This window comes from Meles meles, chromosome 2 (assembly GCF_922984935.1).
Source record: "Meles meles chromosome 2, mMelMel3.1 paternal haplotype, whole genome shotgun sequence".
Lineage (NCBI taxonomy): Eukaryota > Metazoa > Chordata > Mammalia > Carnivora > Mustelidae > Meles > Meles meles.
Window position 1 is genome coordinate 58,207,013 of NC_060067.1, and position 16,064 is coordinate 58,223,076.

General features: G+C 45.1%; 1 protein-coding gene across 5 annotated transcripts in view; it reads right to left on the reverse strand.

The window, feature by feature from the left end:
* The window catches only part of CC2D2A (coiled-coil and C2 domain containing 2A), a 135,245-nt gene that overhangs the window by 33,330 nt on the left and 85,851 nt on the right, over nucleotides 1-16,064 (reverse strand). For all 5 annotated transcript variants that reach the window (XM_045998083.1, XM_045998084.1, XM_045998081.1 and 2 more), the window contains 8 exons: nucleotides 15,474-15,677; nucleotides 13,769-13,861; nucleotides 12,380-12,471; nucleotides 8,989-9,156; nucleotides 5,433-5,538; nucleotides 5,133-5,242; nucleotides 3,260-3,356; nucleotides 2,717-2,815 (listed from right to left, as the gene is read on the reverse strand). In XM_045998083.1, coding sequence (XP_045854039.1) covers nucleotides 2,717-2,815; nucleotides 3,260-3,356; nucleotides 5,133-5,242; nucleotides 5,433-5,538; nucleotides 8,989-9,156; nucleotides 12,380-12,471; nucleotides 13,769-13,861; nucleotides 15,474-15,677 — 969 coding nt within the window. The remainder of the gene's footprint in view (nucleotides 1-2,716; nucleotides 2,816-3,259; nucleotides 3,357-5,132; nucleotides 5,243-5,432; nucleotides 5,539-8,988; nucleotides 9,157-12,379; nucleotides 12,472-13,768; nucleotides 13,862-15,473; nucleotides 15,678-16,064) is intronic.

Here is a 16,064-nt window from a genome sequence, read left to right on the forward strand (position 1 = left end):
CATCCTTCCAGAGACTCTGTGATTTCTCTCTTTGAATAGATCTCTGTGTCACCCAGGTTTCGACCACCCTTCTCCAATGTAGAGCAGCATTTTGTATACACAGCAGGTGCTCAATACATGCAGGTCTGGTGCACTACCAGCCACTTACATAAAATGACCTGACTTCTGTAGAGACTTCAAAAGACAGGACCTTCCACTCTTGCATGGTCAACACAACAATAACGTTTATTATGACTGTCTGGTGCCACGCCACTATTCAGGGCCAGAATCTGAAATTCACACGCTTACAGAGAATCCGATTTTCATTTCAGTCTTTAGAGGTATTTATGTCTCAGGAGAAAAAGAGAGGGAAGTTAAACTTTCAGTGACTGTGTTTTCCAGGGAGGAATTAAGTGATCTGTTGTTTAATTTCCTCCTTACATCGGTGCTTTGCCCCAGAGCCTGGGAGTGGGGTGGGGGGTGAAGGGCTACAGAGAAAAGGATACAAAAACAGGGTACCTGGGTGGCTCAGTCGGTTAAGTGTCTCCCTTCGGCTCAGGTCATGATCCCAGGGTCCTAGGAGCGAGCCCCGCATCAGGCTCCCTGATCAGTGGGGACTCTGCTTCTCTCTGTACCACTTTCCCCCACTTGTGCACACACTCTCTCTCTCTGACAAATAAATAAATAAATAAATAAAATCTTAAAAAAAAAAAAAGATACAGAAACACCACCATGAAATGTGTAGCTGAAATAACTGAGCACATCTGATGTGAGACACAGGCTGATGACCCAGAGAGGAAGGGGCATTATCTCCAGATAGCTGGGCTGTAAGGATTTAAGACAGGGTTTCTCATCCTTCACACAGCTGACATTGGGGCCCCGATGATTTCTGTGGTGGGGGCTGTCCTGTGCACTGTGGAGTGTCTGCAACATCCCTGGCCTCCACCCGCAAGATGCCACTAGCTTCCCCTCTAGTTGTGAAAATCAGTGGTGTCTCCAGATCCTGCCAGATGTCCCCTGCAGCTGTACAGAAGAGCAGGAGCTTTGGAGTGAGACAAAACTTCTAAATGACAAATGTAACGAAACCATTCTCAAAAGTTAATATTGAAATGTATAAACCCCAAAGTTGAATAGTTCTCTCTCCTTTTACCAATCTCGTTCTCCAGGGATACACAATGTGAGCATTGTGGGAAGTGGGTAAACGCTGAATCCCGCTCCACTGTAAGCTTTGGGATTTGAGTAGTGACCTCACCTCTCTAGGCTTTTGTTTCTTCATCTGTAAAATGGGAACAATAAAGCTGAGTTGGTTGTTGTGAGGTTTAATTGAGGTCACATACAAACTAGCTAGTAATGGCATGCAATATAGTTACTCCTACTGTTATTAGTGGGTCAGGGCTTGACTTGCTACGTGTAGCTCCAAACCATGACCTACGAATAGGGAAGCACATAGATTATGGTATGGTTCAAGGAAGAAATTTATAACACAGCTATGGCAAAGAGATCAAACTCCTCATTAAGCAGTGAGTTCCCTGTTTCTAGAGACACTCAAGCAGAGTACGGATATTACCATAATAAAGGAGATTCATTTATCAGGAAGGGATTGGGAGTAATTACCTCTGAGTACCCTTCCAAATGTGAAATTCAGCAATGCCAAATAACATGGCAGTTTCATTTACAAACTCATGTGCTCTTAAACAGCTTTTCTTTCATTTAAGATCTTTTTAAAAAAAGACTATTTTTTGACAGTGAGAGTGACAGAGTGCACAAGCAGAGGGAATGGCAGGGTGAGAGAGAGGCAGGCTCCCTGACAAGCAGGGAGCCTGACATGGGACTTGATCGCAGGTCCCTGAGATCATGACCTGAGCCGAAGGCGACACTTAAGCAACTGAGTCACCCAGGGGCCCCTTAAGATGTATTCAAAGAGAGAAATGGAAATTTTTTGGCCAGTACATCACGGAATCTTCACCTGTGGACTGTCCCTTTGTCTAGGGGGAGAATCACAATTCCACAATCCTTGAGATAACAACCCATCCAGGCCTGGGTTTTGCCAAAGACTCTGGGGCCCGGGCGACACCTGGTCTGGGTGGTCATCACGTGTGGGATTAAACTGCTCCCTCTGTGGCTGTGGGAGATTACCTACAGGCTTGTGGCTCAAAGCCTCCTGTTGCCATGGATTTAATACCAGGATATTAGAGCCATTGCAGAATTTTTCACTGTCCCAGATTAGAGCTACTGAATCATTCAAGCATTGTTAACCTAATGGGTCCCCTTAAGCAAAATCATTAAACTCTGAAGAAGGGTATCTTAGTTGAACGAGTCTCCACTAATCGTTTTTCATGTCTGAAATAGGGAGCACTCTAGAAGCATTAATAGAATGTATGTGATTAAATAGGCCATCACTGTCCTGACTGTTCCTTCAAGTTACTCTCAGGCATCTATCCACTCCACTTTTATCGTTTTGTCATTTCTGCTTTGTCCCACCTTCTGCTTTACTTCTATTTAAATGTTAGAAAAATTCTCAGATTGGAACAGTCCTACATTAACTCCTGACTTTGAGGGAAATTGATGTTTTTACAAGCCACGCAGATATGACCCAAACTGATGGCTTACCTTGCTGACCGCGGCTCGCGTTAGGTTCTCTCAGTATGGAGGGTGGAGACCCACCGAGAAAGCCCTAACAGGAGCAATGGACACAGCTGTTTCCGAGTCCCATGGAATTCAGACATCAGATGCTTACCTTGGCTTGGAAATAAATGGTGCTAAATGGAATTTTCACGCTTCCCAACCAGTGTCTCTCAATATGCGTGTGGATTCCCCTTCCTCTTTCACGGTCATCCTGTGGGGAGTGGGAAGCAGTAAACCTTTAGGAACGTCAGCCACTCATGTAATTAACTGGCCCTGGAAAAGCGGCCGAGGTGTAGCTGAAAGCCTGTGGGCTAGGTTAGGCAGACCTGTGGCCCATTCTGGTTCATACACTTTATTGTTTTGTGACCCTGGGAAAGTCACTCAACCCTTCTGCACCTCAGTTTCCCCTTCACTAAACTGGAGATTTAACAATCTCCTTTACAGGGTTGTTCTAGAATTAAGACCATGTATGTAATACACCCAGGGCAGCATCAAAAACCAAAAAGCTAGTTCTCTTCCTCCCTTCTCCCTTTCCTGCTGATACATTTCAAGTCTGAAACACGCCAACCATCACAAAGAGAATGTGTTAGGGACATATGGTGGGTAGAGGACGTGAACATGGGTGCAGACGTCTGCCTCAAAACTGTGAGCTTACCTCTAGGACGTCGTACAGCACTTCATCAAAGATGTTAATGAACACGTCGTCTTTCACTGACTGCAAACTGGTCGTGCTGTAATCTCCATTGGGGGCCCTGCAAATGGGCACATGTGACCAGACACCATGACAATCGGTAAGATGGAAACAATGAGCATTCATATACCAAAATCTGAAAAGTACTCAAATATGAGCATAGAGATAAGGATCAAAAGCAGTATTTTCATTTCAAACATTTACCTTTTTTTTTAAATTTATTTATTTTTTCAGTGTAACAGTATTCATTGTTTTTGCACAACACCCAGTGCTCCATGCAAAACGTGTCCTCCCTATTACCCACCACCTGTTCCCCCAACCTCCCACCCCTGACCCTTCAAAACCCTCAGGTTGTTTTTCAGAGTCCATAGTCTCTTATGGTTCGCCTCCCCTTCCATTTTTTTTTTTTATAAACATATAATGTATTTTTATCCCCAGGGGTACAGGTCTGTGAATCGCCAGGTTTACACACTTCACAGCACTCACGATAGCACATACCTTCCCCAATGTCCATAACCCCCTTTTGATGTAGTGTTCCATGATTCACTGTTTATGTATAACACCCACTGCTTCATGCAATATGTGATCTCCTTAGTACCCTTCACCGGGCTCACCCGTCCTCCCACCCGTTTCCTCTCTAAAACCCTCAGTTTGTTTCTTGGAGTCCACAGTCTCTCATGGTTCATCTCCCCCTCTGATTTCCCCCAATTCACTTTTCCTTTCCTTCTCCTAATGTCCTCCATGCTGTTCCTTACGTTCCACATTATGTTTGTACTGAGACCCTATAACTTAACACCATACTCAGGAGGAAGGGACCCTAGGCTGGAGGCTCTGGACAGAGAGAAGCCCCCATCTGCTGGCTTGCCCAGCTGAGTCTCGCATCATCCCCTCAGCTGGCCATGGCTGAGCTGGCTGGGTGGACGGGCTACACTCAAGGCCTCCGGCCGACACTTGTGCTGGTGTGTAGCTTTCCTTAGTAAAGGGGCTCTAGAAGGGGTGTCTCCAGCAGACTACTCCCTAGCCTTAAACCTCCAAAGACAAGGCTGCTGGAACAGACCCTGCCTCCCAATCACCTTCCCATAGAAAACTAAAGCAGTGCAGGGGTGAGGATCTTCTCCTGTAATACGACCTGCTCTGAGTCCAGCCAGGCCCTGCCCCATACTGGGCTGTTGCATGTGTTTTGTTGAGCATCTGCCTTTATGTTTCTCCTTCTTTATGCTTGCTCTGGGCATAATAGTGGCATGTGTCCTTCTCTTCTGGCTCAACCAGCTCGAGTCCTTGCTCTGTCTCTAAGGTACTATGTGGCCTTAAGCCAGTCACCTTCTATCCTTGGGTTTTCATTTCTTTCCTTTAAAAGTAGAGTGGTACACTAGGTAATTTCTAAGACTGCTTCAAGATCTGAAATAAGGAGTCTTTTAAATACCTAAAATCACTTCAAGTTTTAAATGCCTATGTAGTATTTCTGGTGAGGAAGAAAGTGTAATTATGGAAAGTAGGGAGTTATACACTGGGGAGTTTACTTGAAGTTTCCAGAGTCGGGGAGATGAGGAACGACAGAAAGCAGTGTAGGGGCCGTGGGGTCCAGGGAATGGGCAGCTTGGAGTGTCTCAACAGTGAACCTGCATTTCAAAAGCTGGACATTTTCCCATTTTTCCTCTGGACTAGAGTCAGTTGTGGTACCAGTGGAACAGTGTGGGACTTAGGCTCAGACTCCTGGATCTTGTCCCGGCCCACGAGCTACAGAAACTTTCATCATAGTCATTTCCCCCTGGGGCTCTGTTTTATTCACCTTTCTTCAAAATATCCTAGAGTTCCCTAAAGAGGAAAATATGCTCACCTAAAAGGAAGTTCCAGTTCTTCATTCCAGCTGGGGTTTGGTCCTTCAGCTGTAGTTGTGTGGCAAATTGTTCGTTGAAAAGAAACTTCTACAAAAGGACGTACTAAAACCTTAAAGAGAAGAGCAAGGTGTTAGAGTCTGTAACACCTCGTTGAATTATTTTGTTCTTGGCAGAGGTAGAATATGTTGACTAAGTAGTGTGTTTGCAAAGAAAATGAAGCATGAAAGAGACAATACAGTTTCTGGGCAGTTCTGAAGGGGCAAGGATCTAAGCCAACCTATAGCATCTGGGTTTATCACCTGGCCGAGGGGGTAGTCCACACTGTGGGTAGGGCTGTGTGTGGTCGGGGAAGCAGCACGTTTCTCGCTGAAAGTCCTTGAAGATCTTGATGGCTGCTGGAATTTGCTAGGAGGGAGAAATGCATGACAGGAATTAGATACTCAGCAAGATAGCTTCTCCAAAGAGGTAGGGCTCTGGTGAAAGATGTTTTCTTTAAGTTTGTTGACACTTCAGAAAGCTTTTAGTATGCTCAGGTCCTCTCCATGACTTAGTGATTAACTATGCCAGCCCAACTTCCATCCCTAGACCTACATGTCTGGCTGGAACAGTGAAAAGGGTCCTCCCCCTGTTCTTCCTCTCCCAGGAGGTGCCTGAGTGAGGACTGTCTTTTCCTCCGCAAATGAGAACCACAGTCCCTCTCAGGTGGTAGAATCCTGAACTCCGGCCAACCTGCCCTGTTTCCACCCAGGTGCCCTTCCACTGCATTCATTCTCTGTGACCCTGAACTCTCCACTAACTGCGAGCTACATATCCTGTGTAAGACCCTCTCTCTGGGCCTGTCAAACCTCACTGGGAAAGACACTCTCATGAATTCCTTGCTTGAATTAGGATCTATGGGTCTTTCCCCCTTTCCCTTTTGGGATTTTTTTTTTTTTTAGATTTTATTTATTTATTTGAGAGAGAGAGAGAGCATGAGAAGGGGGAGTGTTAGGGGGAGAAGAAGACTCCCTGCTGAGCAGGGAGCCTGATGTGGGACTCCATCCTGGGACTCTGGGATCATAATCTGAGCTGAAGGCAGTTGCTTAACCAACTGAGCTGCCCAGGTGCCTCCTTTTGGGATTCTTTTAAGAGAGAGAACATACACGTGAGCCAGGGTGGGGGTCAGGGATGGGTGGGGGATTAAGGGAGAGGGAGAGAGAGAATCTTAAGCTGACTCCATCCATATCCAGCACGGAGTCTGATGTGGGCTCGATCTCATGATCCTGAGATCATGACTTAAGCCAAAATCAAGAGTCGGATGCTCGGGGCGCCTGGGTGGCTCAGTGGGTTAAAGCCTCTGCCTTTGGTTCAGGTCATGATCTCAGGGTTCTGAGATTGAGCCTCGCATCGGGCTCTCTGCTCCACAGGGAACCTGCTTCCTCCTCTCTATCTGCCTGCCTCTCTGCCTACTTGTGATCTCTCTCTGTCAAATAAATAATATATTAAAAAAAAAAGAGTCGGATGCTCAATCAACTCAGTCACCCAGACACCTGATCCCTTTTGGGATGTCTCTCTCGCTCGCTTCCCCCCCGTGGGTCTGCCTCATCTCCATGCGGAAAAAAAAAAAAAAAAAAGAAGGTTAAAGGTTCTTAAAAGGTTCTTAAAAAAAAAGTAAAGAAGGTTATCTCGAGAGAGTCGCTTCCAGATACCTTTCTCCTCATCCTAACAAACACCTGTATATTTGCCCCGAACCTTGCGGTTTACCAAGTATTTCATTCATATTCACTACTGGGCTATAAAGTATACATTGTCTCCTTCTACCAAACTGTCCTTCCTTTTCACAGATTAGGGTATCAGACAAACCACGAGACAATAGAAGTGGAATATTTAACACAAGAGCTACTAGAGAAATCCTTTTTCTCTTTGGAACACCACTGACTATAGTATCACCAAAACATCTCTTAAATGCCTACTATATTTGCAGCCTGTGTTAGACTCTTGGGCTGCAAAGACAAATGCAACGCGCTTAAGCTCCATTGAAAAGGGCTGGCAGACATGTAAACAAATAGCCACAATCCAGTAGGATGCACGTTAGACCACAGGGATGGGCGTGAGCTAGGAGAGTACAGAGCAGGCGATGAAAAATCCGATCTAGTTTGATGCAAGGGTAGAGGGTGGAGATTTGGACAGGCTCATTGCAAGCGTTGCTATCTGAGCTGTGTTGATGAGCCGACACGGAGATGTATAGCACAGAGGATCAACCCAGCCTCCTTGTAATTTGAACAGAATGGTTTAACACTTAAAAAAAAATTCTATAGGGGCACCTGGGTGGCTCAGTGGGTTAAGCCTCTGCCTTCGGCGCGGGTCATGATCTCTGGGTCCTGGGATCGAGTCCCGCATCGGGCTCTCTTTTCAGCAGTCAGCCTGCTTTCTCCTCTCTCTCTGCCTGCCTCTCTGCCTGCTTGTGATCTCTTTCTCTGTCAAATAAATAAATAAAAAATCTTAAAAAAAATTCTATAGAGACCAAAATAAAAGAAACACCTACACATTATTTTAAAAAAACAGCTTTTCTCGCCACAGTTGAGCTTTGATGCAATCAAGGTGAAGGGATGGGGCTCTGGCTCAAGGAAGCAATGCTAGGCACAGATTCGAGAACTTAAATGGACATTTACTAGTGACCCAATGGTAGGAATAGTTGGTGATGATCAGATGTTCTCTAATGGGTGAAAGAGTTAGGCAGTTAAAAAAAAAGTATATAATAATGTATAATGTATGTACAATGTATAAATATACATTATAATGTATAATGTATAAAAAAGTATAAAATAATGGATGGGGGATAAATTTAAAAGCAAGATCCTAGAGAGGAAACAAGATTCCAAAGTCCAGAACGGGGCTCTTCTGTGAATCAGACAGAGGTAGATGACCCTGGACAAGCCAGCCACACATTTTCCCTTTTGTGAAAAGGAGATATTAATAATAGTGAAAAGTAAGTGAGATACTCTGTATGAAAGAGCCTTAGCACAGTGCGGGGAAGCTGGTGAGTGGGCAGGAAGGTCAGCCTTCCTCATTACACTGGCAAAGGTACTGGCTGGCAGAAGTTTTAATTGTTGTTCTTTCTTTCCTGAATTCTTGCTCATCTCTGTTCTTTAAAAGGGATAAGAGACTCAGGCTCACTTTATCCTGGCTTGGGCAGGGGGGCTCCCCGCTGCCCCAGTGTAGTGCAACATAGTAGGCATCGCTCATGTCTTGGAGCAGATAAAAGGGATGTCACATTTTTATGCTCGTAGCATGTGTTGTTTAGAACTTAGGACATACACCTTTTGGGTATCTGCCTAGTTCATGCCCACTTCTCTGAGAAGTGTTCCCCACCTTCAGGCCTGGGCCTGGGGACCCTGCCTCTCTGGCTGTAGGCGATGAGACCATGGATCAACCCCTGACCTTCAGGGGTTGAGGACCTTCAGCTTCTCTCCTGAGAAACTGATGCTTGGTGGATGTTACCGTGGCTGAAAGCACCACTTCCTTCACATGGAGATGAGGCAGACCCACGGCGGGAAGCGAGCGAGACAGACAGTGGGGCCTCCGAAGAACCATCTGAATCTTTTACTGTCCACTGTCCACCATGTAGTTCAGCTGTACCTCTTAACCTTGAGTTCTCTGAGATATTCCCAATAAATCCCCTCTTTAGCCTATATTGACTTAGTTGGTTCTATTACTTGCAACCAATAGGGTTTTGGCTTCAGTAAGACTGCCCCCACCCCCGGCCCCCATGATCAACCACTATGTTCAAAGTAGGGGTGGACATGCTATAAAGAAGTGACCCACTTGGCTGGGACCCTGTACTCTCCATTCCAAGGCCATCTGGAGGGCTCTCACCTTGCCATTGGCTTCCTCACGGGAATGTCATAAGCCCGGATGATGTTCACCAGCACCTTTATGTCTCCATCGGACAGGTTTTGGGCTGTCACCTTCTTCCGACCTTTTCTCCTTGGCCTTAGTGGTCGCTTTTGTTCTGCCAGCTTGAAAAGGCTTAGCCCCAGAACGCTAATGATTACAGAGCAGGATTAGGACTCTGAGGAAAGGAAAGGTCTGGAACGCTATGAGACAATTTCCCAAAATCTCCCCGCCAAGGGGCCCTCGAAGGCCCCTGAAAAACTCTGTCTTTTTAAGGGGGGTGGAAATCATCAAGAAATTCTCCTGAGATTGGGGAGATCCTCTGGTGCAGCTCCTTAACCTTGCTTTTAGCTGCTATCGTTCAGAGGAAGCTAAGTGTGCTTGGGACCCTCTTGCTTCCTGCCTGGTGCTCTGCCCACTCACCCCCCAGGGTGCTCTCCTGCTCCTGGCCTCAAAGGCCAGTCCTGCGCATGGGGTGCCCTCTGCCCTTCCTCCTCATCTGCCCCAGGCTGCCGTATCCCTTCAGGGCTGGTGTCTCCCTTCCCCAGGGACGCTCCCTCTCCTGAGCCCGGGGGCACGCATTAACCTGCTCCATTCCCATGGTGATGTTCACAGTCTTCCTGGGCACTTCCCAGGTATCTCTGCCTCTGGAGTTAGACAAAGCTGTGGGACTCCTGGCTCCCCTCTTTGACCTTGGGCAAGTCATCTCACCTTTTTGTCTGTTTCATCATCTGTAAAATGGGGATGATCATGCCTACCTCTTGGGGTGATGAAGAGGATGGGGGGTGGGTAGGCAAAGCAGCCAGGCCCTGGTCTAGCACTGGGTGGATGCCCTAAAATGGCAGCTGTTGGAGAGATGATGATGGCATGATGGCAATGATTCTGCAAGAGGAAGGGGCGGGCGGGAGGATCCCTCTCCTCACTCTCACTCTTGATGAGATGAAATCCCTTTAACACTTCCAGGAAGATGGCAGCACAGCAGTGAGTCATGGCGGAAGAAGGGCCACGAAACAGGTCATTAAATTCCAGCCCAGAGACTGAGCAGAAGCACAGATGTGACTCTGGACCCACAAGCTGATGCCACGGGGCCCCACAGCAGGGGACAGCGCTGGCGTCCTGCTGGCTCTTGCTTCTCAGCCTCCCCACCAGAAACAGGCTGCCCAGTGGCCTCCTTCCGAGGGCCGTAAGCCAGCTGGGGAGGCCCCAGCCGCCGACGGGCTCCCGCTTGCTCCCAGGGTCTTCCAGAGCAGCTGTCATTGACCAGCCCCTTCTATGGATTGAGCAGAATAATGGGTGCCTCACAGAGAATGTTTCTAATCCTGACAAGCCTAACCTTTATTTACCCCATTTTTCACATGAAGAAACTGGAGGCTCTGGGAGGGGACACGATTTGCTGAAGCCTCCTCAGGAAGAGGGAGCTGTGGCTGCAGCTGGGGTCACTCTGACTAAATGGCCACCTTCTTCTGCTTTGGAAAATACTGACATATATTTATTCCTAACTCACTTAAAACAAGAGTGGGCCCATTACATGTTAACATAATGGAAAGTTATGAAATATAACTGTCTCCCCCCACCAAAAAAAAAAAAAAAAGAGTGTGAGGAGAGTAATATTGCAAGTTTCCTTTTCTGTGCATGACTCATTATCTGCATTTTATTATTTTTAATTTATTTCCATTGAGATGTAATTGTCATATCACATTGTGTATATTTAAGGCTTACAATGTATTGATCTGATACATTTACCTACTGGAATATGACTACCACTGTGGAGTTAGCCAACACCTCTATAACTTCACATAATTATCCTTTTTTTTTTTTTTTTCTGGTGGGAGAACAATTAAGATCAAGGTGTTCAGTAACTTTGAAGTTTATGGTACATATTGACTGTGTTCACTCTGCTATGCCTGAGATCTTCAGAACTTATTTAATTCCTAGTTGCAAGTTGTACCCTTAAACAACATCTCCCTGATTTTCCCACCCCCTGGCCAGTGGGGGTGGGAATTCTACTCTGTTTTTATTAGTTTGCCCTTTTTAGATTCCACCTATAAGTGAGATCAAATGGTATTTGTCTTTCTCTGTCTGATTTATCTTAACATAATGTCCTCTGGGTTCATTCTGTTGCAAATTAAGCCCATCTTATTAATCACTGTGCCAGGACATCCACCAACCCAAACTTAGGGACCTCCGAGAGACACCTTTGGCAGGGGGTCCTAACCTGGCACAGCCCTTCACTTTGTCACAATTCCTCCCCTCCCCCAGAGGTGGCTCTTTTCCTGAGACTTTGCCGCCCTGCTAGCAGTCTGCATGGGAATGTCTTGGTGGTTGGCACCATCACATACAGAAACATCTTAGTTTAATGCTAAGAGCAAACCAAAATGAAAAGAAGAAAGAACATACCCTGAGCCTTCAGAACTTAATGCAGAAAGTAAAGCAGAAAAAGAAAAAGGAAGAAAAGAAATGGAAAAACAGCATGAAAATCACCATCTATTCTAAAATATAATTTTCATGACTGAAAAAATACATTCAGTGACTGGACCCGGGGCCTGGAATGAAGGGGAGGGTGTGCATGAGAGTCTGTGGGTACAGCCTCCTTCCTGGATACAAGCCAAAGAAAGGGGGTGCCATGGAATTTTTTTTTTTTTTTTTTTTTTGGTCTCCTGCCCAATTTGGCAGTGGAGAGAAAGTACAAGCATAGGAAATAAACTTTTTAGGAGACCAAGACACTTAATCACAGACAGGCTGGGAAGTTAATGCACTACACAAGACCACTAATATAGAAAGTTATTTTTCACCTTTTATGCCTCTACCTTTAGTTGAGATAATTTGAAGATTTTTCTAAGTAACAGGGAGACAATTGAGCAAATGCAATCAAATTCCAGTTTCTACGTAAATATACATTTTCCCTGCTGCCCCTGACCCCTCACCAAACCCACAGCAGCTCTCAGTCTCTCCCCACCGCCTGGAATCCCAGGGCTTGTTCTGAGGCAACCCCTCTGTCCCATGTGTGCATGTGCAGGGGAGTGAGGGACAGACTAGAAGGGATAGAGGAAAAGCAGGAGCGTGCAGGAGGGAAATGCTGTCAGACTTCATCTTACAGTAGGGAACCGGCAAAGGCTGGTGGAGCTGACTTGGGCATGGTGGGAGATGAGATGGTGTGTACTGGGCATGATGGAGAGCATCTCATGTGACTTGCTCAGTAAAACCCTCTAACTACTGTAACCATGAGGCGTTAATCAGGTTTTACCAGTTCCCAGCATTACCGGGGGCCCAAATATGTACCATACAAGGATAAAAATCTTCTACGTACACAAAAATTTCAATACGATACAATGAAAATAATTTGATAAGAAACAAAAGATTTCTTCACTCTTACCTGATATTGGGAACTTCTTCTTCTATGACCAAATCCGAAAGAAGAAAATGGTGTTTTGCAATCAGGAAACGATTTATCACGGATTCTCTAACCTGAGGACAGATAGGTGTTTTATTTAAAATGTTCCTGGAACATTACAGCTCACTCCCTCCATTCCTTCCAGTCTTCACCCAATGTCACCTCAGTGCCTCCTCCCAGCACACGTGCACTTTTCTCCCTGGTGCTGACTGCTTCCTATAGCAATCATCCCGCTTTGCTCACTAATGCCCCCCTAAGGCAAAGGGGGTTCTGTTCCATTCACTGCTATATTCACAGGACGAGGGAAAGTTCCTGGTGGATGATCCTGAAATTTTGCTGAGTGAATGAACAACTGGAGAAAACAGGACCCTTCTTATAGCACATAGATTTCAGATTCTTTTTTTTTTTTTAAAGATTTTATTTATTTATTTGACAGAGAGAGATCACAAGTAGATAGAGAGGCAGGCAGAGAGAGGGAAGCAGGCTCCCTGCTGAGCAGAGAGCCCGACGCGGGACTCGATCCCAGGACCCCGAGATCATGACCTGAGCCGAAGGCAGCGGCTTAACCCACTGAGCCACCCAGGTGCCCAGATTTCAGATTCTTAACTTCTTCCTCTATTCAGACTCATTTATTTTCTAACTATCCCTTAAATGGAGAACATCTTAAATATAATAAATTGTGGCTTTTAAAAAATTTATTTATTTATTTGAGAGACTGAGTGAGAGAGAGAGAGCACAAGTGGGGGTGGGGGGAGCCACGTTAGGGAGAGGGAGAAGCAGACTCCCCGCTGAGCAAGGATCCCAATGTGGGACTCAATCCCAGGACTCTGGGATCATGACTCGACCCAAAGGCAATTGCTTAACCAACTAAGCCACCCAGGCACCCATAAATTCTTTTTTTTTATACAGAGCCCACAGGGTAGATCTTTTGGGTGGGAAAAATGTGCCCTAGTGACTATAGCATTTCCAACAAGTTACATTTATTAGGAGAAGGAAGGGCAAAGGATATTTCAAGTTTTTAGTGCATCAGGGCAGTTAGTATGTGGTTTATAAAATTTTTTCATTACAAAAGTGATATGATACAAACATTGAAATATGAGAAAAATTGTGACTTAGAAATTCTATCCCTTGTAATCACGCCTCACTTAAGATAACCACTGATCATAAATGAGATACATCCTGGTGTTCCATATGTTCAAATGATGAAGACGGCTGCTAATTTCATATCTGTAATTATGAGCAAATAAGTCTAGAGAGGTTAAGTGGTATTTGTCCCACAGAGAACGTCAAAGAATAGACATCACCCTCCCCCCAGTGTGAGGGTACTATCTCTTTTCCCCTCTGAGGACTCTTTAAAATGATATTCCTTACCTGTTGGAGGTACTTGGCTACTATGGCCCTATGGGTATCTATGTGGTCCTTGGTTTCAATTATGTTTCTGTCTCGTAAACGTTTCTCATAGTCCTAAAATTAAAAAGGAATCATTTTTTGATTGTAAATTACTAGTACTTTCCCATGTGAGACTAGAGAATATTATCTTAGAGAATTTGTCACATGTGGTTTAAATAATAACTATGGTTCTAAGTGTTTCTTCCACCTTCCTCTTCATTTTTGGTTCAAGATTGATCTTGGATGCAGTATGCAGGTTTTGGAACCAGTTGGCTGAACTGCCTTATAAGTAGAAGATAATTCTGTAGTGCAATTACAACGTAAGCTTTTCATGTAGGAAGAAAGAAGCTATAGAGGTAACCGAGAGACGCACTATAGTTCAAGATGCTAAGCTCACCCAAGTAACTCAGCCAAAGCTTCTGTTTGCATTTTTGTCTTTTCTATTTTAAGTAGAGCAATTGAAAAAATAGTAAATAGCATCTGGCCACAGCTGACATGGGACATGGGTCACCTACTTGGAGGAGTACAGGGTGATGAGCTTTGTCTTAGGCGGCTGACTTTCCTCTCTCTTTCTATCAGTAAAATCCCCCGGAGGCCCAGGAAGCTGCCGTGTTCTGCTTCAGTCCTTTGGTGGTCACAGCTGAATACCCAGAGAGGCTCCTAACCCAGCCTGGGCAACTCAAGCCAGCTGTTCCCAAGATTTTTTTTTTTTTTCAAAGATTTATTTACTTATCTTAGAGAGAGTGTGCCCAAGAGCATGGTTGGGGGGAAAGGGGAGAAATAGAGGGAGCGAATACTCAAGCAGATTCCCACTTGGTAGAACCCAATTCCGGCTGGATCCCAGGACCCTGAGATCATGACCTGAGCCGAAATCAAGAGCCAGAAGCTCAACCGACTGATCCACCCAGGCCCCCAAAGCTGTTCCCAAGATTTTTAAGCTTGGGACAGATGGAGAAAAGTCCTGGCCGAGTTCAGGTTCTGGGTCTAGGTGTTGTTGCACAGCTGAACTCCCACCATTCATACCTCTTTAGATAGTCAACCCGATTTTCGCATTACATCATCCAATAAACTCTCCTTAGTGCTTTCGGAGTAGCTTAAATTGGCTTTTTATCATTCACGGTCATAAACCCAAACTAATACAAAGAACCAAGTAACCAAAAATACTCTTGAATAGTTTCCACACTTTCTGCATAAAAAATCATCATGGTATCAACTTCCAATGGTTCTCTGTTTACCTCATCAAACACTAACCTGCCTGTCTGGCTCTCACTGGCCTGCCGCCCCCACCCCCCAAAACACACACCTATTGCCTGTAGCTCCTCAAAGGTTCCCCACCTGCAGTCTCCCTCATCTGCCAGACCTGTGTGCCCTGCCCACCCAAGGCGGCTGGGACCCCAGCCGCTCCTGCCAGCGCCTCCCACAGGAACAGTGTGGCAGGGTATTTCCCATAGTAACACTTAAGAGACTTTTCATCCCTAATTTTTCTTCATTTGTATGTTATTATATTGGGCAAAGAGATCACTTAAATGTTAAGTTTAAGAAAAATAATGGAAAAGTTAAGTGCTATAAATGAGAAACCAATATGGCCATCGAGAACATGACAGCAAGAAAACACACATGTAATAGTATACTGAATGGTACGGAGATATTTTATTATGGTATTAACTCTTCCATGGCAGTTTCTTACCTGGAATACTTTTTCCAGAATTTCTCGATCATATGCCGGAATTTGCTTATAATTTCGGAATTCGGGCACCTCTTGGCTTCTAAGACAAAGAAGCCTGAATCGTTTGGATCTATTTAATTCCTCATCCGAAGCAAAGTTAAATTCTTGTTGCAGCTGCTCTAGGCGGAAGAAATCAGGGACATAGGATTCACCGCTGGTAGCAACCTAGAGAAAATGAGACACAACTTTAGATGGCAGGCATTTTGCATCTGAAGAAACCCAGCACGGAGCTTTTGGGAATGGAAGTTGAACAGTTGTGGACTGAGACTTGAAACATCCAGCCTTTCATTTAAGGATGAGATATGTTAAAATATAACAGTAGTAAGTCAGATGCTGTTCTATTCCGTACTAGCTGTAAAAAGTACCACAAATCATTTTTCCCCCCAAATTATAAAGTTCATTTTTTGATATGCATGCATTCCTCATAGGTTGTTATGCAAATCTACAGCCTGAAAGATGAGAGATTTGTATCAGTGTATTACCAGGTGCCTCTTGGAAATAGGATTGCTTATATACAGAGTATATGAAATCTAATATATTTTTTTAAAATAT